Here is a 24,980-nt window from a genome sequence, read left to right as displayed (position 1 = left end):
TTTGATGAGCTTTTACAATACAAAAGACAGTGTCAGTATGTTTGCAATGGCTTGGGGTGACGAGATGAACTCATACTGCCCATTATTTTAAAAATTAATCTATGAGCATTATTGTCCTGCATGGGAAATATCATAAATATTATAAATTTAAGGAATCTAATGCAGTTCAGTCTCTGAGAGGCAAGAGAAACAAAAGAAGAAAGAGGGAAAAAAAATGAAACCAGTGTCTACAGAATACCCCAGGAACCCAAGACCGCCAGGTAGGAAGTGGTTAGTCCGCACTAAACTTGCTGTTCCAACCAGAAGCTCGGAGGCAGTGCGCATGCGCAGCACTCCGCTCCCTTAGCTGGGTCTCATCTGCATCCGGGTCCTCGGGCTTCGCCCTCCCAGTGCCGGCTGGGGTCGCTCGCGGGTTGCTGAGTGCTGCTGTTTCCCGCTGTTCCAGCCTCGGAAAAGCCAGAGAGTCCGCTGGTGAGTTGGGGGATCGGTCCTAGGAGGGAACTTGGGCGGGGACCTGGCTAGCGGTTAGCCTGTGGAGCTTTGTGCCTTGATAGACCAGGGCCGGGTTGGGGTCCCTGGAGGCTCGAGGCGGGGGACCTGTGGTTCCCCGGCCTAGACCCTTTGGAACCTGGCTGGTCGTCCTCTCCGGAATTGGGACACCGATTCCTTGTCCCCTTCTCTCGCGCGCCTTTCTCAGGACTCTTCTCCCGACATTTTTAGAAATTCGTAACAGCCATCCTCATTTGCATTCGCTGTAGTTTGCGGAATGACTGGGCCCAGCCAGTCACGCATTTGAGGTGGGCTGCAGACCTTACGGTCCTGGAGAAGTTCTCCCAGCTCTTAAGGATCCTGCGCCTGCCGGTATGGCCAGGCCGCCCGTGCTGCTTTTCTGGTCCAAGCTTCAGAAACCTTTTCAGATCAGGTACAGGGTGCAGTAGGGAGAAGCTTAGAACAGAGATGTCTAGATTCTTGTCCTAGCCATTCCACTAACTAGCAGTGTAACTTAAGTGTTATAGAAGTTCCCATCCAGCTCTCAAGTTCACAGGTTTGTGTTCAGCTGCCAGTTCCCTAAGTGATGCACATCAGAAATGAATCAGCACCTGCTGAAAGGGCTGGTGCTGTATTGTTTTTTTAAATGCCTTCTGGTCACAATGCTGGAGAATTCCATGAAGCCCCAGCAGTTTGGATCTCTGAAGACTGGCAAAACCCGAAAAGGGCACATCTTAAAATTTTGAAGGCTTTCTTTCCTCTGGCTGAGGTGATTTGTTTAGGACTTTTGGAGGTGAAGTCTATGCCCTGTAGAGAGTTACAAATAAACAAACAAGCCAGGTGTGGTGGTCCACACCTATAATCCCAGTGACTTGGGAAGCTGAAGCAGAAGGATTGCAAATTCAAGACCAGCGTGAGCAATGTAGACCCATCTCAAATTTAAAAAAAGGACTGGCGATGCGGTTTAGTGTTAAGATGCCCATGGGTTCAGTCCCCAGTGCTCCCCCAAAACGGGGCGGGGAGTGTGGGGGGGAACAAACACTTGCCTATACCTTGCTTTGAGAGACTTGCTTGAATCTTTTTGCAATTAAATATATTGTGTTTTTTTTTTTTTTTCAAATTTAACCCAATTCTAAGAATCACCTATGATATATCTGCAGCTTTCTTAGACTCCCATTTCACATATGTTGAAACACTGCCTAGGAAGAGGGGCCTAAGTATCTGTATTTTTAACAAACATCTTAAGTGATTCTCAACCAATATGGCATATTTGGAGAACCAGTCTTTGAATCAGATACACCTCCACCTCTGTCTAAAACTATTTAATAGCTTTAAGAACTTTAGCAATAAATCTCTTAGAGTTGCAGTTTTCTTCATTTGAAAAGAAAGGATGATAATTTCAACCTCAGGAATTATTGTTTCTATGGCCTTTGTGTCTATTGAACCAAGCATAGTGTTTAGCATATAGTAGATTTTCATAAGTTGGATAAGCTAAGAAAACAGTATGCCCAGGACATAGAAGAAACTTGAAAAGATCTAATGTCCTTCCTGCTCCTTACAGCTTTTTTTTTCTTTTTATTAAAAGCTTGCAGACTATTCTTCTTAGAAGTAAATATGTATCTTTGATGATCATATCAGCCAGCAATTATTTTTCCTTTTTTGGTGTGTTTATAAAATTATTTTTGATATTAGGTTATTGATAAAAGGAAGATGAGTCCATTTGTTTGGCTGAATTTGACAGTATAAATGCTATTTACATCTTGTTATGCTAGAATTCTAGATTATGGTGGTCATAATTTTTATTGTTTTGTCAGAATTCTAAACTATATTCTTAAGTACATCACTTAGATTCCCTATATTCATTGAAATAAGATCTTTTTTGACTTATTAATTTAAAACATTTGACTTAATACTCTGAAAAGTGTGTGGGTGCAGAACTCAGTAATGCTGAAGCCATGTCAAAAGGATTGGTGTTAATGAATGACCCATTTAAATATAAAACTAAGAATTAAAATCTAAGAATTAATATAGAATATTGTGTATATGTTATACATCTTTACTATATAAAAATCACATTTCTGCATAAATCAGGAGATGTGAATTAGTGTTAAAAATGCTAAAATCCACATTTTCATGATAGATCAATCCATTACTCATTTCAGTATCCATATAATAATTTTTCTTTACTTTAATCTTTTAGACCTAAAATTGGTTTTTGTGAAGCATCCGCCCCCCCCAGTTCAGCAGTTTCTTTAGTTTACTTTGTTTTCTTCTGTTTATTTGCTTTTTATTAAAAGTAGCATGTCTAATATTATCTCATTCTTAAAAATTATTTATTTGCATTGGTATCTGCAATGATATATACCTAGCGATGAGAATTATTTCTAGTAGTGAGATTTAAACATTGTTTAACAGAAAAGAGATTTGGTTATTCTGTTATGCCCTGAGTTTTAGCAAGTAACCTAAAATTTGCTTAGTAATGATTGTTACTATTAACTTGTAATCAACAAATGACTATTGCTTTGTTTCTCTTTAGGATTGTTTTATATTGCTTTAGTAGGAGTATGTGTTATACCTATATACAGTGTAGTGTGGTGCTTTTTATATTAAGAATGCCTTAATTTGAATTCTGGCTTTGTTACAACCTGTGTGAGTTCAAATCGTGTGAGTCCATTTTCTTATCTAAAACTGGGAATTTTATTTATTCTTTCCAAGATTATTATAAGCATTAATATGTTTATTTAAATGACCTGACCCACTGTTTAAAACCTAGAATTATTAATTACTGTTTTTAAAGTATAGATTATATTTTATTATGTGCATGTTCTTCTTAATAATTCCCTTTTAAAAATCATCAATATATTACACTTCTATTTGAGTGTCTGTAAAATACTTAAAGTGCTCTACAATGGATTTTTCTCAGGTTGGAACTTCTTGTGTTGGAAGCTGTGTATCACTATAATGAGGCTTGTGATTCTTGATAATTATGACTTGGCTAGTGAATGGGCAGCCAAATACATCTGTAATCGCATCATTCAGTTCAAACCTGGACAGGACAGATACTTTACACTGGGCTTACCAACAGGTAATAAACCACTTTTTAAATTTTAGATACTCAGGTTATCTAAGATTGTGAAATTGTAAAGTTTCTCTTAGTAAAATATTTTTTCTATTCATTTCTTGCCATAACCATTTACATGAGGTAATGTATGAAAACAAAACTGATTGAACCTAATGGCTTTATGTCAGAAGTTTATATATAATCTAGTATTTTATTTTATATATATAAATTTTTTTATGTCAGAAGTTTATATATAATCTAGTATTTTTACACACACACACACACATATATATGCATATGTATATATATATATATATGTAATCTAGTATCTAGTATAGTCTAGTATCTAGTCTAATCTAGTATCTAGTATATATATTATATATAATCTAATATCTACATTTTATTACTATTTTTAAAAAGTTCTGTTTTACCTACTATTCGGAAATGCAGTAGGGAATTTCCTAACAAATTTTGATCATTTTTGTGTTCATTTTGATAAAAGTTATTTGTTTTTAGGAGCATTATTTTCACTATTAATACAATTTCTTAATACCTTACCTTTCTTATTAATCACAGGAGGTACCTAAGTATGTATTGTTGCTTCTTAATTTTACATCACCTGTCATCATCTCTTATTAGCCTTTTATTATTTATTTTCCTTCAAATATAGAATGTTATAATTGAAAAATTATAAGACTGCTATTTCTTTATCACAGAATAAACATAAACATTAATTATAATTATTGAATTCAGTTTTCTGTTAAGTCTTGTCTTAAAAAATGACCAGGAAGTGTGCCATTTGATCTTATGGCTCTTCATTTGGTATTTATAACCTTTGACTTTGCAAAGGGTGTTATACCTAGAGTCAGAACCACTTCTTGGTTATTTCAAGGCAGTTATTTTATATACCTACACTTGTTTCCTTATCTGTAAGAAGGGTAGGAATAATAATAACTTAAAATGCTGTTTGGAGGCTCAACTAAGTTAGTATGTGCATAAGTCCCCTGCATACTGTATACTCTATAAATTCAAGGCTCTTATAATGTTTTAATCAAATAGACAATTTTCTCCTGTTCCTCCTCCTATACATTCCAACTACATAAAAGTTAATCACAGTTGTTTTCTGCTTTGGTGATTTGCATGACTAATATTTCTCAAGTTGATTTTGTTTATTGTTTTGCTTTTTCCTTTTTGGTCTGGGGCAGTAGATCTTGGTGAGAACAGCAGAGGGGGATTTTTTTTTTTAATTATGCACAACAGTACTGTACACTTACAGCAGCACCCTCAGTTCTGTAATGTGAGGTGGTCATTGAATGTGACTTCACAGTATCAGTTTGTCTACTGTTGTCCTGGGTTACTTTAAGCCTAACTGTGGCCATCACATTGTCTTAATTATCATGCAGAAGTAGATACTTATTTGAATTCTGAAACAGAAAAACTTCAGAATTTTAAATGCTAGCAGTGCTAAACATGTTTTTATTTTTATAGATCTACAACTTTAGCTTTAATTTTGGTAGTATAACTGCTTATTAATGCTCCTACAAGGGGAGTATCTCTGGATAACTCTTATTGATGTTTTTTCCCCTATTCATTTTCATTGACTATTGACATGATATGATAATTACATTCCCCTTCCTGATGCTTTTAAAATTTGAACATAAATATATGTGATTGCAGCTAACATGCTATAGAATAATTATTCTTCCACCCAGCACAATTGCTGGCGAATAGCTCTTCAGTATATATTTACTGAAGTGACATTAATGAGCTTGACATTTAAAGGTCTGCATGCTGAGAACTTGACCTGCCTTCCAACCTTATTCCCACCATTCCCAAACACTGAATTGACTCAATGAATTGAACTGCCTGTAGTTCAAAGAATAGGCCTAAACTTAACTGACTTCTTTGCTTCATTTCCATTCATGTTGCTAGCATGGTATACAGTGGAACCCACGAGTTTTGAAATTAGACAGATCTAGATTTGAATCTCTGACTTCACAGCCATTTGATATTTGGCAAATTCTTCTCTTTTTTACTCATTTCTTTCATCCTCAGAATGAGAAAGATAGTGTCAGTTTCCCAAGGTTGTGAGATTTACATGAGGTGATGTATGAAAACAAAAGATCATGTCTTTGGGCCTCCTCCCCGGTCTCTGGTCTATTTTCAATCACAACTGTGCTGTTCCCTTTGTCAGAATTTCAGACCTTTTTAAAGAGTTAATTAAAATGCCATCTTTTTTAAATCATTTTCCCAACTAGCAACACTATAATCTTTTTGATTAGACTTCTTTTAGTTTATTTAAGATTTTCCTTGTATCATGGTTATTTTGTTCTTAGTTATCCCTATATTACCAGTTCTTATCATACAGAAAAAAATCCTGGTAATCTTTATTTGATCTGAATTATAGTGAAGACTTGCTAAATGTTACTAAATAACAATAGCAAACAAAATATTAAAATTCCCTTAACCAGTTCCCTCTGTACCATATCTTTCATTCATTTCTTTATCTATATTGATTAAAAAGTAGAAAATGAATGTGTTTTTTTGTCCTTATCATTGTGACAGTTTCTCACTTTTTTATCATATATTCTTAAGGAACTCTTCTAATTCTCTTAACAGTGAAAAAACAAGATTCGTTAAACCTTCTAGAGAGGAAAAAGAGAAGCATATTTATCCATCTTTGAGATTTCGTGTCAATGAACAGTAGTTCTTTGCAAAAGAATTATAAAGTTGAACCACGTAATTTTTACATTATTAATTGCAGTTGAAAATAACATGCTTAGTTTTCAGAAAATCTATTACTTTTCTGTTTTTTTTTTAAATTTTGTGGTATTTATTATTTATAGCCATTTCTATAACTGTCATCTCAAATGAGAGGCAGCTTTTTGTTTTTTGAGTTTTTTAAATTTATTTTTTAGTTATAAGTGGACACAGTATCTTTATTTTATTTTTATGTGGTGCTGAAGATGGAACCCAGTGCCTCAAGCATGCTAGGTGAGGTCCCCCCGCCCCTTGCAGTTTTTTTACACCCAAATTTCCTCTTTTTATTTGATTTTTGTTGTTGTTCAGAGACTGTTAATTTCTAACAAACTTTTACATGCTACTTGGGTATATATTTTATATGTAGGTTTTGTATTTTCTTTCTGGTGATGGTTGTACTAGGAATCAATACTCCAATCAGAATTGGGAAGGTCAGATTAGTTGTTATAGAGTGCTGTCAATCTAACATGAAAAAAATAGAGCAAATTTAGAAAACAATGAAGGAGACCATTTGCAATTGGCTAAATCTATTTCTTCATTGTGTCATATCATGAATCACCAACAAACAAATCTCTTTCCAAATATCAATTAATTTTATAAAACATATAAAAGAATCACATTATAAAAACTAAAATCAGGGGCTGGGGTTGTGGCTCAGTGATAGAGTGCTTGCCTAGCATGGGTGAGGCACTGGGTTTGATCCTCAGCACCACATAAAAATCAAATAAAGTTATTATGTCTATCTACAGCTAAAAAATAAATGGTTAAAAAAAAAAAAACTAAAATCAAGCACTTACTGCCAAGATTCCATTTCCTAGAAGTTCTCTCTGTTTTAAATACTTAACACTTCTGATTCTCATTTACACATTTTAGTTGATATGTGCTAAAGATAACAGGAAATGAAAAACAGGAACTCCAGTTAAAAAGCTGTAGGGCTAATATTCCTCACTCTCAATTTCAAAATTCACTGTAGGGACAGTACTTAAATTTGGCACTAGTTCTCTTTTTTGTTAAGTGGTCAACACTTATCCTATTTATGTATCAATTTATACTAGAACTTGAGTTTATTTTATTTCATTTTTCAAAAACTGGGATGTTTAGTTTTCTTTTAATTCAAATATGCTCTTTACAAGGTAGCTTGTAAAGAAGCTAATGTATATTTGTTAATTGGATATGTATTTAGATTAATAATTGCCTAATAAATTAAAAATACAGAATTAAGAAAAGAATTAAAGTAAGCATATAGAAATGTTTTTTAAGATGAATTTTCAAGTTATGTTAGAAAATGGAATCTTTATCTATTTTAGGGAGTACACCTTTAGGATGTTATAAAAAACTAATAGAATATCACAAGAGTGGAGACCTTTCTTTTAAATATGTGAAGACTTTTAACATGGATGAATATGTAGGTAAGCTCTTCTTGAATTACATATTATGTTTTTAATTAAATGAATATATTTTTAGAAAATATATATATTTAATTTATGTTTTGAATATAATAGGAATATACCGCTTCATGTTGAGATTGGGAATTCACGTAAAAATTTGTATTTTTTATGTGGATAACACAGTATAGTAGCAAGAATACAAGAGGAGAATACATGACTGGCCACTTACCAGTCATGCAACTTTGAGCCAATCCATTCACATTTTATGGTCTCTTTTTCTCTCTCTTTTTTCCCTTAAGGCACAGTTAAAACTAGTGATGTGAGGATAAATTAATGTATGTAAAAGTAATTAGTAAAATATATGTTTCAGATTAAAAACCATATATAACTGTGAAGCTTTTTTTATGATGTATTGAGTGTTATCTTGCTTAACTGGGAAGATCTCTGATTCATAGAAATTCTGTTAAAATATAAATATAGGAATACACTTTTAACAGAAACATAAGTGATAGCCCCACAAATTATTATGATTCAATATACTCTGCATAGATACGGGAGGAATAGAGTAGTAACATGGCCAACATTTCAGTTGAACAGTTAATTTAACAAATTTAGTTAATTTAATAAACATTAATTTAATAAATTTAGTAAATTAGCTTCACTGCTGAAAACTTCATGTGTTCAAGAAATGTATAGTAAGTGCACATGGCCTAGTCTGCCTGTGTTTGTATTCCAACCCCTCTGTGAGCTACAACCCCTCTATTTTACTTGCTCATCTATAAAATGAGGATAATAATATTTCCATGGGTGTATTATAAATTTATTGTGTTACTACATATCTGTGGTATGTTATAATACTGGGCATATAACAAGCAGGCATTCCACATTAAAAATATTTTTAAATTAAATACAGTGTGAAAAAGCTTTACTTCTGGAAATAGTTACTTTTGTTTATTAAATTCATTTAGGACTTCCAAGAAATCATCCTGAAAGCTACCATTCTTATATGTGGAATAACTTTTTTAAGCATATTGATATAGATCCTAACAATGCTCATATCCTTGATGGAAACGCTGCAGATTTACAAGCAGAATGTGATGCATTTGAAAAGAAAATAAAAGAAGCTGGAGGAATTGATCTCTTTGTTGGAGGTATGTAAATAATTTTGCCACTAATTATTTGTTTTTTAATTCTTGAATTAAGTATTTTAAAATTTAAAAAAATCTTAACTTTGTATAATACTCAGAAATAGCCTGACTTCCATTTTTTAATTTTCATCAAACATAATCTTAAAATTCTAACAGTTAATGCTCAGAATTGCTTAAATTATATTTTGAGAGGTAGGTTCCAATCCCTGTTATAGTCTTCTAATTATCTCTTTAAGTTTGACAGTTTACCACATCATAAAAAATGAATGACCTGTTTACTTCCTAAATGATAGCTTTATCTTTAATATTTAATACTTCAGTGCAGCCTATTTATCAAATTAGAGTTGAATCTAAAAGTTTGCATAAGAAATGGGTAGATTGTAGCAGGTCACTTAAATTGCTTCATATCACTAAGAAAAATCAGATTACAGTGATCTAAGACTTTTTATTTATCATCAACCTTTAGATAGTATGAGTTAAACTGTGTAATTATTTTAATAAATTCCAGTGTATGAATATTAAACTGACCAAATTTCACTTATAATTTATGTGTTCATATAAATATATATATTTATGTGTGTGTGTGTATGTGTGTATGCATAATGTACTAAAAATAGGAATGTCTTCCCTTGTAATAATATGATTTTCTGTTATCAGTACAAAGCATCTGAGACATCTAGCCAGTTGCCATCTGAATAGTGTATCAACTAAGCTAAAGCCAAAATTAATTTCACCAGAGTTTTTAGTATTCAACTAAAATACTAATGCCTTAAATTAACATATATTACCTATCTGTATACGTATATTTTATAATTTACTTATTAGAAAAACACTCATAATTACATGAATTAGAAATATGTTAGTTTATGATTGGAATAATTGAGCATGTTTGATGTAGTTGGTTGCAAAATTGGGTTTTGCTGTGAGATATAAATTTAATCCCATTTTGGCCACTTGCTCTCTGCATGTCCATGGTAAGTTTATTGAACTTCACTGTGTTTATAAATAAGATTAATATTAACTGTTCCAAAATCTGTGAAAATTAATCACACCATAACATGTTTAAAACAGTGCTTAATATATATTGATACTCTGTAGTTATTTTTTCAGTCTTGTTCTTTTTTCTAATCTACAGCTGCTGACATAGTTCTCTCTCCTGAGAAATTTTTAATTAAATTAGTGACAGGTTACTCAATAAGATCAAAAAATCTTTGAGGAAATATATCATTTATTTTCTTGTGTAGATAGAATGTTTATTTATATGAGCAAGAATCCAAGTTAAACTATTTTGTTTTTCAAAATAGAAAGTTATATATGTTTTAAATAAAATTTGCTAATATTACTTAAGCAGTCCTTAAAGGAGTGCTTACATGTTCCAGTTTTGTACTATGGATAATTTTGACATAATTACCATTTGCTCCAGAGACAATAAATGTTTGAGAATGTTTAGGGAGTATACTAACCATCCACTCTTTAGATTATCTAAACTCTATACCAAACTGAAGTAGAATCACTGACCTAACCTGTTTATCTTACTTTTATTGAGAATTGTTTTCACTTATTTCTTTGGGCCAAAGAAAGCAGTTATAGTTGTTAGAGGTTGTTAGTTGTTAGAGGTTGCTTATTAAACATGGAAAAAAAATGTCTTCATTGTGGAGTTTTATTTTCCCTGTTAATTTATTGACCTTATATAAGAATGTAGTGCCAGGAAGTAGAGTTTAAAAATGTGATAAGATCTTCCTATTTTGTTCTTTGCCTGCTTTCCAGAAAGCATTCATAGCTTAGTGTAATTTTAAAAACCGTAGCTCACTTATCCCAGATTTTGCTAGAACACTTTTCATTCCCTATAGCTGTAAGTCATTTCTCATATGTCTTTTTAGATAAATGTTTTGGGAAGGTTTCCTCACTACAGCACCTCAGTTTTCCTTTCAAAGTAGATTGAGCATGAATTATAATTTTTTATAGTTATCACTGACTACTTAAAAAAAATAATTTTTAAAAACCAGTTTGTCTTAAGCTTTCTATAGTCATCTCCCCCACACCAAAAAAGAAGAAAAAAGAGAAAGAGGGAAAAAAACAAAAACAAAAAAACTTTTTCAGAGCGTTCCCTTGTCTCCTCCAATAACATCCTTATTATACTCTGATAAGCCCAGGTCTGACATTGTCCATATACCATCTAAAGTCTATAATTACTCTGCATGAAAAGAGAAAGGTTAGCTTACTAAATTTTCTTCTTCTACTTGGGATAATTTATTTATTAGATATGTATTCATGAAAGAATCTCATTTGATTCTTTTCCTTTGTTGATCTAGGTTTGTTATCATTGGACTTTTCAAGATGAGGCTTGATATCAGGGTCTTACCACTTACCCTTCTTTTGTTCCAGGGTTTGGTTAATAAAAACACTAAGAACTGTGCCAAATGGGATCAAAATATCAGCTTTATTAAAGGTAAAGTTGGACTAGAGATTGCAGGTTGGCTTGAAGCCAGAATGGGGTTTTCTCCTCCTCCCCTCTGAATTGGAAACAGAACTTAGAAGAGCTGAAGAATGTTAATCTACTTTTACTTACTCCAGGGAATTAGAGCAGGAGTTTTCTTTTCTTGGTAAAAAAGAGAAAGGAGGAAGTACATCTTCTTAAAAGTTCTCATTCTTCCTCTAATGGCAAAAGTGTTCAAAGAGAGGGTAAAGTATAACATGACTTCTTAATGTACCCAAGTAACAAGATACACAAACATGGCATTTTCTAAATAAAATATATTAACATAAGAAATATCTCAAAGTTTTTCTTTTTTTAAGTAAAAACAGTAGGAAAAACTTCCAACCATTTGTTTTTTTGGTTACATGAGTGAATTCTTTGGTTGCCAGTGATATGGACAGACTAATGGGACCAGAAGTGAATTAGTTGGAATGATTCTGAGGCAACTCAAAACCGAAGGAAGAGTTGAAACAATAAGTTTTTGGAAAAAATAAGTCTTTGGAAAAATAAGAATCAGAGAACCTAAGATCTCAAAAGTAAGAACTCATCAATCTTTTCTCTGTAGTGCTCTCATCCTGTGCCTCAATTCTAGATGTCTTCTGATTTTTTTTTTTTTTTTTTGTATTCCAGGTCAAGATTCTAATATGAAAAGCAGTTATAGATTTGTTTATCTTGGGGCAAGTGCTTATATCTAGACAATAATCTCTATCTAAAAGGGACATAGGAAATGATAATTGTTTACGCCCTTGTGGTGAGGGAAGTAGAGCAACAAGTGGGAGAAACTACTGAGTCTGCCAAAAAATAAAAATCATCCATTCATTTATTCAGCCATTATCTATTTAGTACCTCCTATATGTAATTTATTGTTCTCCTGAACTTTACATACTACCCACAGAACTATAATAATATAGGAAAGACATATAATCCACACAGTGAGTTTTTGAGATGTTTCATATAGATGTTGATATCTCACTTTAGACCTAAAGACCAAAGAGTAATTAGCCGAATTATATACGTGTGTATATGTATATTTTATATGTACATATATATGTAATCAGAGACCTCAGTTTTTGAGTTACCCATGTCCAGTAAACAAATGTGTCAAGGCTTTTCTGTTAACTATGCTCATAGCTTCAGCTTAGCTGCACACTTTTGTATGGCTCAAATCACCAGTGAGAGCTCCAGTGTTGATCTTAGTACACTTAACCGTTTTTTTTTTTTTTTCTTTTGAAGCTTTTATTCTCCTGGTTCCATCCTTTCCTCTTTAGACATGTAAATATAGATGTAAATATAAATATTTGTGTATATGTATATCTAAGAAATAATTTTATTAGAAACCTAGAAATTTACAATTATAATTAAAACATATTTAGATGCAAATATTTACTTAATAGTTGAAAAATATGCATATTTATCACGTGTGTGTCCTCACACGTTAAAAAGGTATGTCCCCACATTAAAATTTCCTGGATTTTTTTGTGCTTTGGTGGTCTATATTTGCTTAACAGCTTATTTATTTCTTCATCATTCTTTAAAACTAGGTTATTCTATGTCATATTTTACCTTGATTTGGGCTGGGAAATTCTCCCACTAAGACTGAGAATAGTTCTGTGTGATTTTTTTTGTTGTTTTAATTATATTTTAGATAGATGTGTGTGTGTGTGTGTGTGTGTGATGTGTGTGTATGTGTACATTATAGTGTCAAATGTTATTGACATAGATTATAGTGAAAAATGTTTGAAAAAAAAATACTCTCCTAATAGTTTCTTTTCTTTCTTTCTTTTTTTTTTTTGATGCTTATATATTTTGGTGTGATTACAGTGCAGAATTAGTGATATTTTGGTTGCATTGTATTTGCAATAAAAATATTATCTTGTCCAATGTATACATTGTATTAATTGAGGAAACTATACTACACAGAGTCTACTAGTTTATTGCCCCTTCTGGACTAAAACCAACAAATTAAAGTGTGATATAAAGACCACTTGGTTAGCCAGGCGTGGTGGTGCACACCTGTAATCCCAGTGGCTTGGGAGGCTGAAGCAGGAGGATTGCAAGTTCAAAGCCAGCCTCAGCAACTATGGCCCTAAGCAGCTCAGTGAGGTCCTGTTTCTAAATAAAATATAAAAAGGGCTGGGGACATGGTTCAGTAATTAAGCACCCTGGGTTCAATCCCCAGTTTTAAAAAAAGACCACTGTGTTAGGAATTAGAAGACTTGAATTTGAGTTTGTATTTACCAAATTGTGATCTTAAATGAGTCTCTTATGTACCTTAAGCATCAAAGATTTCTGTCTTAATAAAAAGTGAAGGACTTGAAGGAAATAGTTATGCCTAATCTTGCCATATCATAAGATTGTTACACATATGTTGTGATGATGTATGTGAAAATACTGTTATGAATTGTTATATTAAGGTAGTACTTAATTTTACTGCTGTTATTAGAATCATACCAGATCAATGTTATGCTTATAGAAAAAAATGGAAATATTTTGTTGAATGAAATGCAGAAACACATTTTAATACAGTATTAGAAATTCAGCTATAAATTATGACGAGGTAAGTGTGTTATGAATTTTTGCTCATAAAACCATGTTAAACCTTGAGACAATTTAAATGAGAGAAAAATAATTATTATTTTTTTGGTATGTGTGTATTTCTTTTTAAAGGAATTGGTCCAGATGGTCATATCGCTTTCAATGAGCCAGGATCCAGTTTAGTGTCAAGGACAAGACTAAAGACTCTAGCAATGGATACCATTTTGGCAAATGCTAAATATTTTGATGGAGATTTGTCAAAAGTGCCAACTATGGCCCTCACTGTTGGTGTGGGGACAGTGATGGATGCTAGAGAAGTAAGAATTCTATGTTCTTTATATATTATTTTGATGTTTATATATTTTGGAGTAATTATCATGCAGAATGATTGATATTTGGTCACATTCTCTTTTTAGTGATTTTTTTTTTTTTTTTTTTTAGTGTTCAGCTTTTTTGTCAGTCTCATAGTTAGATTTAGAAATCAACTAACTTTATCTTTTGGAGCTATAAAGAATTAGCAGCACCTTTTTTTGAGGTACTGCTTCACTTGATTATTCCTGCTTCACAGTTGGAGGTCCTAAAATCTTAAGCAATCACATGGTTTGTTTTTAATTGAAATAAACAGTATTGTGAAAGGACTGCTGGGACAGATGCAGTGGTAGCCCACTACATAAAGTGGAGCTCTCAGGATGATTTAGTATACATAGAGGATAGACCAGTTAGTTTCTAGCTGAAAAGGAACCCATCGAATCCTAGATCTATTCTAAATTTAATGCACATGCTCTGAAAAGTAGACCCTGTCAAATTTTTAAGTTTTTTAAATTAATTTGTCATTACCTTCCTTGAGAATAACAGGAAAAATTATAGTCAGTTTATGATTATTAGTGGTTAAATTATGTGGAAGCCTAGAAATCAGTTATTTTCTGGTAGCCAGATTGGATAGCTCAAAGTGGATAGAGTATTATTAAAAAGTCTATTTTAATTATATTTAGACTTGAACATATAAATAGAATTATCATTGAAATATGGGTATTTCTCATCTAAATATCATAAGTATTTGAAAAATATCTTTTAATGAATGAAAATTTATAGTAAATAAGTTAGAAAAAATATTTTAGAACAATTTTATTTCTGAAAAATGAAACAGAGTTTTCTAACATTTAACAAGATATAAGTTTTAACCCAATTCTTATGTTAATTTTTAGAATGAACAGAATATTCAAATACTGATTTTTCCCCCTACTTTGAATCAAATTTTCCAACAAAATTATGATATCATTCACCTAACAGCATTTTTTTCTAAGTATTACTGGAAATTATCATTATAAAACTATTCCAGGGCTATGTCATTTTGCTTAGGACCTATCTTAGTTCTTTGATTTTTTTCATAGCATTCTTTTGAAGCAAGTTTTTTATTTATTGATTTTTTTCTATCTTTAATTATAATGGTTTAATTTATTCTTAGATTCTCTTTTCCTAACAAAACAAACTGTTCTTTGGTGTCATTTTCTTTAATAGCACATACACTTAGCTACTGTTAAGTGGAAAGATTTAAATATAGAACTAAATTCAAGTAGTGAATTCATTGATATATATATTCACATCATGGCAGCTCAGATAATGAGGATCTTCTGAACACACCTTGGACGTTATTTCATATTTCATCAAGATTTTGGAAATTTCAACTAGATTAGGAACCTCATAGGCTAATAGCCTCAATTATCAAACTCTTTCCTTGCTTTGGGGTCTTCACAATGACACTATGTCTAGAATGCTCTTTTCCATTCCTTGCATGGCCAACACTGCACCATTTAATTTTCATGTTTTTCTCTTTATCATCATACTCATAGGCAAAATTATTTTCTTTTATTCTGTCATACCACTCTGATATTTTCCTTTAGGTAGCACTTGTCATAATTTGTAATTATTTTAGTATATTTACTGATTTAATATGTTTTTTCACTAATTTATACTCTGCATGAATTTATGAGGCATGTATATGTACTCCCTCATACTGTCTGTCACATAATAGGTATTAAGCAACTGCTGGGAATAGTTTGAATGAAATACTTAGGTTCACAATTCATTTTGGACAAAATTGGTCCTATTCACTACAGCTTGTTTATCTACCTGAACCACTAGAAATGATTTTTCTTGACTTTTGGCTATTTTTCAAAGCCAATTTACCTGGAAAGGAAATTTGGGTCAGGTGCGGTGACTCAAGTTTGTATTCTCAGCAGCTTGAGAGGCTGAGGCAGGGGAATCTCGAGTTCAAAGTCCATCTCAGCAACTTAAGGAGGCCCTAAGCAACTCAGTGAGATCCTGTCTCTAATAAAATACAAAAAGGGGGTTGGGGATATAGCTCAATGGTTAAGTGCCCCTGGATTCAATTACAAGTACCAAAAAATTTAAAAAAATGATTAAAATTTGTTTTTACTAAATTATATTTAAAAATTAATGCCATATATTATGAAGATAATCCCCCCAAAAGACACAAGTACTTTTAGCTATTGTAACATTTTTAGAATTATTTTATTAATTGTAACTATTTGCATAGTTATTCTTACGAATTAAAGCAAAGCCAATAAAACTTAAAATCAGCTTTTCACTTCCTTACCGAAAGTCACACAGATTATCAATGACTTCTTAATTGCTGAAACTACCATCTTCTCTGCAAGTCCCATCCTAAATCATGCTTGTGTCCAGTCTTCACCTATCCTAGTCACTATATTACTTCCTGGATAAGTTTATCAAAAACATTGTTCAGTTTATTATTCATCTGTGTAATTGTGAGTCTCTATTATTCCATCACAGGATCAAATCTAGCCTCTTTGTTTAGCATATCAGTGTCCAGTGTCCAGCTATTTCCTTTCATTTCCTTGTGCTCCATCCTTACCAAACTTTTAGCTTTTTATTGACTACTCCCTAACTGTCTGAAAGGATCCTGTATATAGAGATTTTCTATTTATTCTTAAACTTGATTTTCTAGAGGAGCTACTCTAAAACTTTCCTCAACTCCCCCAGAGAGTGTTACTTCATGTCACCATTATGCTTTATTACATTTTATGTATTGTACATATTGTATATATTTTATACATTGAGTACAATAGTTTCTTTCTGTATCTCATCTTCTGGCATCCTTGCCATCTTCGGACTGTATGGTGCGTAAGAATTTAGAAATGAAAATCTGAAAATCATGTATTTTCTGCTTCCTGTTTCTTCCTAGGTAAATCTTTAATCCTTAATTTCCTCACATATTAAAAATTGCATTTTTGATTTAAATATCTACTAGGAATGGATACAGTGGGTTAAAAATACAGTTTTTGGAAGCTATAAATATCTACTTGTTGATGGAATGATTGCTTAAATGTGAACTATCACCCAAATGTGCTCATCTCATAACCTTTTAAAATAGTGTTATTGCAATACATTTATTATTTAAGTAGCATGAGGCTATATCATTGCAATATCTGCCTGATGATTGATTCTCAAATGTCAGTTCATGCATAAGAATCACCAGTGTTTCTTCTCAGTAACCTGTATTATTACAGAGTTCCTTCCGTAATACATGCATCAGTCTTTAAAGAACACATTGGCTATTAATGCCCAGCAAGAAAAACTAATTTACAGATTCATTAATTAATGTTTTATTTATCTTATTATATCGAACATAGTTAATTACTGTTTTAAAAGATGAATGTTTTAAGAGATGAATGCTTTATAGCTACATTAAATTCTTTGTTGAGCTTGTATACCCAAGAACAAGATTTATCAATTAAAAAAATTAGTGGAAATCCATACATATCTTAATATATTCATGGACTTGGGTTTAATCAAGATATATCTTCACAGTGAAAACTGAATAGTAAATTGTGATAAAAAAGAAATGTTGTAATATCCTGATCTATTAGTGTTTCATTTCCTCCTAGTTATAAAATATGCACATATACGTGTATAAAATGTCTATGATGTTATACATATTTTAGAACTGCAAATATCTAATGTTTTTAATTATAAGGCAAATTATGTAAGGATTCATAACATTAATTTATTCATGTGTATATTCTAAGTTGTAAAATCAGATTGACTTGCTCCTAAAAAATGATAAAGGGACGATTCATTTTGACATACATATACACTTACAGTTACATATGTTCTTTGAATTATTTCATAGGCAGTTAGGAATTTAGGGGCATGAACTTGGTTTTTTTCTAAATTTTAAGTTTCAGGCATATGTGCCTAAAAGGCAACTCCTGTGTTTAAGTGGATCCCTAATTCTCTTAAGTTCAGTTTTTGTTTGAAACAACTTTGGATAATCATATATGGTAAATGAAATCATCTTAAACACTTTAAATATCTGTTGTTTTAGAGTCTTTCTGCTTTTCTGTAATAGTATCTGGAGTAGAACAATTTGGTGTATCATTCCAAATTATGTAAATTTTTTGAAGACCCATAATTCTTCTTTTGCAAGACATACCCTTTTTCTTGATCCTCCCAGGTATCTTTTACACATCAGTATCCACCATGATAATAATATGCACTTACATGTCAGAGTTGCCTACTCATCAGGAACAAAATTAAACTATTAATTAACAAGTTATATTCATCACTTTTTAGGTGATGATCCTCATAACAGGTGCACACAAGGCATTTGCCCTGTACAAAGCAATAGAAGAAGGAGTCAATCACATGTGGACTGTTTCAGCTTTCCAGCAGCATCCTCGAACTATTTTTGTATGTGATGAAGATGCTACTTTAGAATTAAGAGTTAAAACTGTGAAATACTTTAAAGGTGAGCATTGAATATACAAAGCAATGTTTGAGATGTTCTGTTATAGATGACAGAATTTAATGTGACTGGGTTTAATTCTACACTGTGGCCTGTTGAAAACTGGAATTGTGCTGATACAATGGCCAGTTTTTTCAATTGACAAAAATTCTCACCTCAGATAATAGTGGCTTTCAGAGTAGGTTCCGTGTGTGTGTGTTTGTGTGTGTGTGTGTGTGTGTGTGTGTGTGTGTGTGAGAGAGAGAGAGAGAGAGAGAGAGAGAGAGAGAGAGAAGAAAATGTCTTTACTTGTATTTTCAGTAAACCCAACTCTTGAAATCCCGAATTTCGGAAAATATTTTACTTTTATACTGAATTTACCATATTAAATAACCCTATAGGAAGTCTATCTTTGTCTTTTCTGGGTTTGTTTTTATATTTACAAGTTCCATCTTAACCCTCTACCTAGAACCTAATTCATGGTTAAGATGGGTCTCCCACTATCTCATTTAATCTTAATAATTTCAAACCAATATATTCCTGTAGATTAAAGTTATAATGGCACTAAATTTGAAAGAGTATGGAATAAACTCTGCAGATAGAGTTTGATTTCCCACAATCCTGTGTGATGATTTTCCTTTTGCTTTTTTCGGTAGTCTAGTTCAGTAAGTCTTACTGTGTATAAAAAAAACTGCATATACTTGACATAATGGATGGTTTAGGAGATTTTTCAAGTGACAGTTTGACTATTTTAAATGGAGACTCCATTCCCTGACTAAGAGTGAACTCCACATATAAACCCAAACATAAATAAGCTATATAAATGGTATTTCTTTATAAAGTATCTATATTTATGTAGCCAATATTGAAAATTAATTGGTTTTAAATGTTAGCACAGAGTGTATAGTACTACTGTTACATCAATAAATATTTTTAATCTTTTACTGTAGTTACTGTGTTCAACAGGTATTAAAAATGTATAGAACACATCACAGCTATATTTCATGAATATTGTTGTTTAATACAGGTGTAAGAAAGTTATCATATTTTATTGCTTCTAAGACACATTTATCTTTCTGAAATTAGAATGTTTCTTAAAATTGGTGTCTTATCATAGTATACCTGATAACATTTTGTTTTAGTGGTATATAAAATAATTATGTCTTATAGTATACAGAATCTCATATTCAGAAATATAGTATTAATAATATTTAAAATTATAATTGATTTAAAGGAGATCAGTAACTTGCAATTCATATAAAATGTCTGAATATGGCAAAATATTGAGGTTGGATACAAATGATTGAAATTTACAAAACACTGAAAATCTCATGTTTAAAACAAATTTAGAAAATGCTGTGTATATAGTTTTGTTTTGCATTTGCACTTATGTTTTGTGAGCATTTTCCTGTTTTACAAAATAACTCTTTAAAAACATTTTTTAATGGATAGTTAAGTGGATAAATCATGATTTAGTTAAATATTTCCTTATTATTTAGTACTTCATCTTTTCTATCTCTTGTCATTTAAATTACTTGTTTTTACCAAGCCACAAATATATCCAATTAAACAACAACAACAACAAAATGTTGGCTTCTTTGTAATTTGGCAGATAGAAGCAGAGAGCATCTCAGTGATAAACTGTGAGTAGACAGAGTTCTTGAATGGAATTTTATCCCTATATCTCCAAACCGTCCTCCAGATTTCATCGCACATATTAGATTTCTTGAAGTTAATACAAGCAATCCACATTTCCACATATGCCAGTTTCAGTGTCCATTTTCTAGTACCAGTAATCTCCAAATAGACCCTGTTGGTACCAGTCTGTCTGATTTTATCACAACTTGATATTTATCAGACTATTTTTACATTTTAGTGAATATTTAATTTAATAATAGCCAGTACTTGTATGACCAGGCATTATTCTAAATGTATCATATTCATTGATTTACTTAATTCTTATGGCAGTGCTATAAAGTGAACTTTCATATACTGCCATTTTCAAAGGATTTAGTATGCTTAACAGATAGAGATGTTAAGTTACTTACCTGAAGTCATATAGCTTATAGTGGGCAGAGCTGGGTAACTGAAATCAGATACCTAGAATTGGGCTTTTGTCCACTCTGTTATACTACCTCCCAGAAGAGGAATAAACTGTGAATATAATATCATCTAAATCAAAGATATAATTGTGTGCTTTTCCCCACACTATAATCATTACTTCCAGGAAAAATATAAGCATAAGTTAGATAATTTAAACTAGAGGAGAAGGAGGTATTTATGTATGTTTAGTTCTTTTAGTGTTATATAAATTCCAAGTTCTTCTGAAACATGTTAAAGTGTAAACTGTTCATGAGAGAATATTTGCATTACCTGAAGAGTACCTTGTATTTTCTACTTTGGAGCTGTATATATTTCTAAAGAGGTTTCAGAATATCAGTGTATGTCAAAAAAGTAGAATTTAGATCTTATTCTGGGCCATATATAAGCCTTACTTTGCAGTTAAGTATTTTGATTTAGAGTAGAGTTAATTAAATACTCAAGAGTGTGCACATATTTCAAATGTAGTTTTATGTATTTGGCATATTCTCACTGAGTTACTATTATATCCCATCAGAAAACTGGAGGATACTATTCTGGGTGTTGTTGCCTATAGTTCTTCAAATTCCATTTACAATACTACCTTTTCTTCTGTCTTCACTAAAAAATGTTAACAGAGTTCTAATTATTTAGTAAAGGTTCTAATTATTTAGTTCCTGAAAAAGATCTAGGTTAACTAAATTCCAAACAGTAACAATTATTACTAAATGGAAGCTTATTTCATATGTACCTTTTGAAAGATACAGGTTAATCACAAGAAAAGTTTAATACTTGGGCATTTTATTCATATAAAGCTTTTTGGTATTGCTTTTTAATTAGAACTTATTTATCTTTGAGTTAGTGTATTTTATAACATTATTTATGGTGATGAATTTTTTTTTCTGTTGTGTCCCTTTTAGGGGCCACCCCTATAGCCTGACAGAGATAAAAGTTACTTTGTAAATAAATTGATATTTAGATACTATGACATATAACATTATGACATACAAAATGTCATTTAAATACAAATTATTAATAATTTTGTATCAAGAATTTACTTATTTCTGTTTATGACTTAAGTGCCAGTTATTATTTCTTTTTATGGAATTTCTTAATGTAGAAATTTGTCAGTTTTTACCTTATTTCATAGTAAATTATTAAAGATTAGCTAGAAAGCAATTAATAGAATTTTCAAATTAATTTCTAGTTTGAAAACAGCCTTATGTATAAAAGCTATTTTCAGTGTGTAGTTAAAAAAAAAAAAACTTTATAAAGTAGTTGGGTTTTTAATGTTTATCTTGATGTTTTAATGCCACAACTTAAATGTATTCTACCCATCATCAAAGTTGTTAGCAAATATAGAAAATTATTCTGTACAGGATGATCCTCTACGAAATGATTCATCTTCTAAATTACATAACTGAAATTATTCTTCCCTGTCTTACTGAAATTGGACCTTTGAAGTGCTGATTAAGCCTTTAAGTAGGCTATTGAGAAGTTAACTTTCTTTTACTTTCAGTAGCAGTAGAAAATGGGATATTTCCTCCTTTCAGAATCTCCTTTGAAGACTTCTCCTAGGTTTTTGTTTTTTTTTTTTTTTTCCCCCCTACAGGAACTCCTCTCAGGGTTCTTTGCTTATACCCTAGAAGTGGGTCTCCCTCACACTTTGTATTTTAGGGTGCTTTGTTCAGCCTCCCTGACAAGAACATTTCCTTACTTACCCTATCTCCCCAAACTAAAAATCCCATTTTCTTTGGAAACCAAGTTCCAAGTGCTTTTCCCCAGCCTCTGTGTTTACAGTGACCTGGAAAATTTAAATGATTTCTCTGATTTCCAAAGTATAAAATAATCAGTTAACTGATTCTGTCAAAAGACAAATCTTCTTAGAACTATTTCTTTTCAAAGAAATATAGTACTTATGCCTTTAGACATTAATAACTAAAAGATGCTACTTCTCAAGAAGCTTTAATATGTAAGAACCATTCGCAAGCATATTACAAAATGAAATTTAAACTCTGCTTAAATTTAGAATCTAAATTTCTACAGTAACTTAGAGTTTAATATAGGCATCTTCTGAACTGGTTTAGGAAACCTTTCTCAATATGTAATGGTTAATATGTAATCAACCCTTTTCATAAACAAATATTTATGGAGTAGAAAACAATTTGCCAGTTGAATGCATATGGTAATACGTTGAAGGACTAAAGCTATCCTACTGTAATAGTTCTCAGCTCCTCTCTGGAGTCTAGTAAAAGAACTACCAGAAGATCAAAGTCAATAAAAGCTTTTAAATGTAATTAGAATGTATTAATAAACAAATTGTATTCAAATTTGGTATCCTGACATAGAAATGCTCTGAAGAACTGCTCCTACTTCTGGCTACTTTCAAAGTACCTGTATACATTCTAGATCTACATTGTTTCATCGATAATTATAAATTGATATTTGCTAGGTAGTTTAACATTTTGAAACATTTTTTAGTTTTTCAATAAACTTGATTTTTGTATCAGATGGGAACAAAAATACTTATATCTTATAAATCTTTTGCTTGCTAAAGTAAATGAGAGTTCAAAATTAACTAAAACGCTTGCTAAAGTAAATGAGAGTTCAAAATTAAAACAAAACTAGAATTGTGCTTTTTTTCTTTAAGGTTTAATGCATGTGCACAATAAACTTGTGGACCCACTACACAGTATGAAAGAAGGAAATTGAAGGAGATTGAAGCAAAATTCTGCTTGAAAGAAAACTTTTTTATTAGATGAATTATCAGCTATGCAATATAAAATTGGAAATTTTGAAGATTGTAATTTTTAAAATCTGTTATACATTCCATATTTAAAATGCCTCTTTTACACTAGGATTTAGGAAATGTAGTCTTTTAAAATTGGTTGGCTATTTTATTATACAGTACAGTAGCTACATACCCACCTATAAAACAGCATAGAAATGAAATATCTGCCTGTTTAATTTTAGAATGATTAAGTTTTTTAAAAAAGATTCTGAACATCAGGTACCATTTGGGACATGATTAGTGAAATGGATTTTTATTTAATTACAAGAAGACACTCCAAGTCTTTCATCAACAACTGTCATGGAAAACCTTTACTTTTGGAATGCTCTTTTTCTGTGCATTACACACATGCTTTTCTGCATGTGGTTGCCTTAGTCATTTTCCTGCGGTAGCGCCTGTGGACATTAATAAAAGTCCTGCTATATATTGTTGGCAAAGAACACTTGAAGAGATGACAGTGCCTAAATGTTTAGTTTACAACCTTTTGGAAAGTGGTTAAATGCATGCTTTTGCTTACCTTCTTATACAGCACTTTTTTTACAGATATGCTTATTTTTATTTAATGACTTGGGTTCATGCCCTTAATAATAGTATCTTGAAAATTATGAGCTTTATACCTAGGTACACACTTAAGGAAATTCTTTTGAAGAATATTTTCTGATTATTGTTAAACTTCACAAATGATTAGCTTTATTCCTTATTAAAAATGTCTAAAATTATAATGTGAAATATATATAAAAGGAATTGCTGTAAACTATTTTAGAGTGACATAACTTTGCATAAGTGCAAATTAAATATATTTTCTATTTTTACTTCAAATAAAACTTATAATAAATAATTTATCTAAATTTTATTTCCAGAAGTGAAATAAATACTTGCATTTGGGAGATTCCAGCAACTAACAGTATCTGTGAGCCTACATTTCCTTTTGGTTTGTTACCATCATACAATTACAGATAGACAATACCTTTACCTGTAGTTTCTCAGTATTCCATTGGAAGTTAAAGACAAAACGCTCCCTGTCCTGTTGATGTTTCACATTTTATAAGCCCATGTTATAGAAGCCTTATTTATGTCTGCTTGTCTCTGCGATTGAAATGTACTTACACTCCTTAAAATATTTAGCAAATAAACTAAAAATGAAATAAAAATAAAACTGTTAGTGTAAAATAATGCTGCCTTATTTTAATTATAGATCATGTTTTTAATAGCTTTATATATATTTAACTATCCAGTAAATCAGTAGTGTCTTATACTAATAGTTCTAATAGTTACTTTGAACTACCCTAACTACTTTAGGTCATATGATGCCATAATGAAAAGGCCAACATTGTCTATTTTTGTGTACCATTCACAGGTATTTCTGTGCTTTAAAGGTCTAAAAGAATTATTTTTTCATTACAGCCACAGTTAGGAGGCTAATTTAGGCATGTGTCCTCTAACTGTTCAGCAAATTGCTCTCTGGCCACAGTAATTCCCTAACTC

The 24,980-nt window shown here is 31.5% G+C and overlaps 1 protein-coding gene across 1 annotated transcript; it reads left to right on the top strand.

Annotated features, from left to right (window-relative positions):
- The first annotated feature begins 336 nt into the window (after positions 1-336).
- Gnpda2 (glucosamine-6-phosphate deaminase 2) lies at positions 337-24,668 on the top strand. Its single transcript, XM_046456775.2, has 7 exons — positions 337-471; positions 3,413-3,574; positions 7,618-7,719; positions 8,667-8,849; positions 13,990-14,174; positions 18,475-18,649; positions 23,355-24,668. The coding sequence occupies exons 2-7, from the start codon at positions 3,451-3,453 to the stop codon at positions 23,414-23,416; spliced, it is 831 nt and encodes a 276-aa protein (XP_046312731.1). The 5' UTR covers positions 337-471; positions 3,413-3,450; the 3' UTR covers positions 23,417-24,668.
- Positions 24,669-24,980: the final 312 nt, after the last annotated feature.

The sequence above is a fragment of the Marmota monax genome, unplaced genomic scaffold, assembly GCF_021218885.2.
Source record: "Marmota monax isolate L192 unplaced genomic scaffold, Marmota_monax_Labrador192_F-V1.1 WCK01_AAM20220418_F8-fsc00025, whole genome shotgun sequence".
Lineage (NCBI taxonomy): Eukaryota > Metazoa > Chordata > Mammalia > Rodentia > Sciuridae > Marmota > Marmota monax.
This window is presented reverse-complemented; position numbering and strand designations above follow the sequence as displayed.

What these genes read in the sequence shown, in the direction of transcription:
- Gnpda2 (XM_046456775.2), top strand. Translation starts at nt 3,451, where the DNA reads ATGAGGCTTGTGATTCTTGATAATTATGACTTGGCTAGTGAATGGGCA. An exon ending in TAACATGGATGAATATGTAG is followed by an intron (nt 7,720 to 8,666) that starts GTAAGCTCTTCT and finishes AAATTCATTTAG; the next exon opens with GACTTCCAAGAAATCATCCT. An exon ending in AATTGATCTCTTTGTTGGAG is followed by an intron (nt 8,850 to 13,989) that starts GTATGTAAATAA and finishes TTCTTTTTAAAG; the next exon opens with GAATTGGTCCAGATGGTCAT.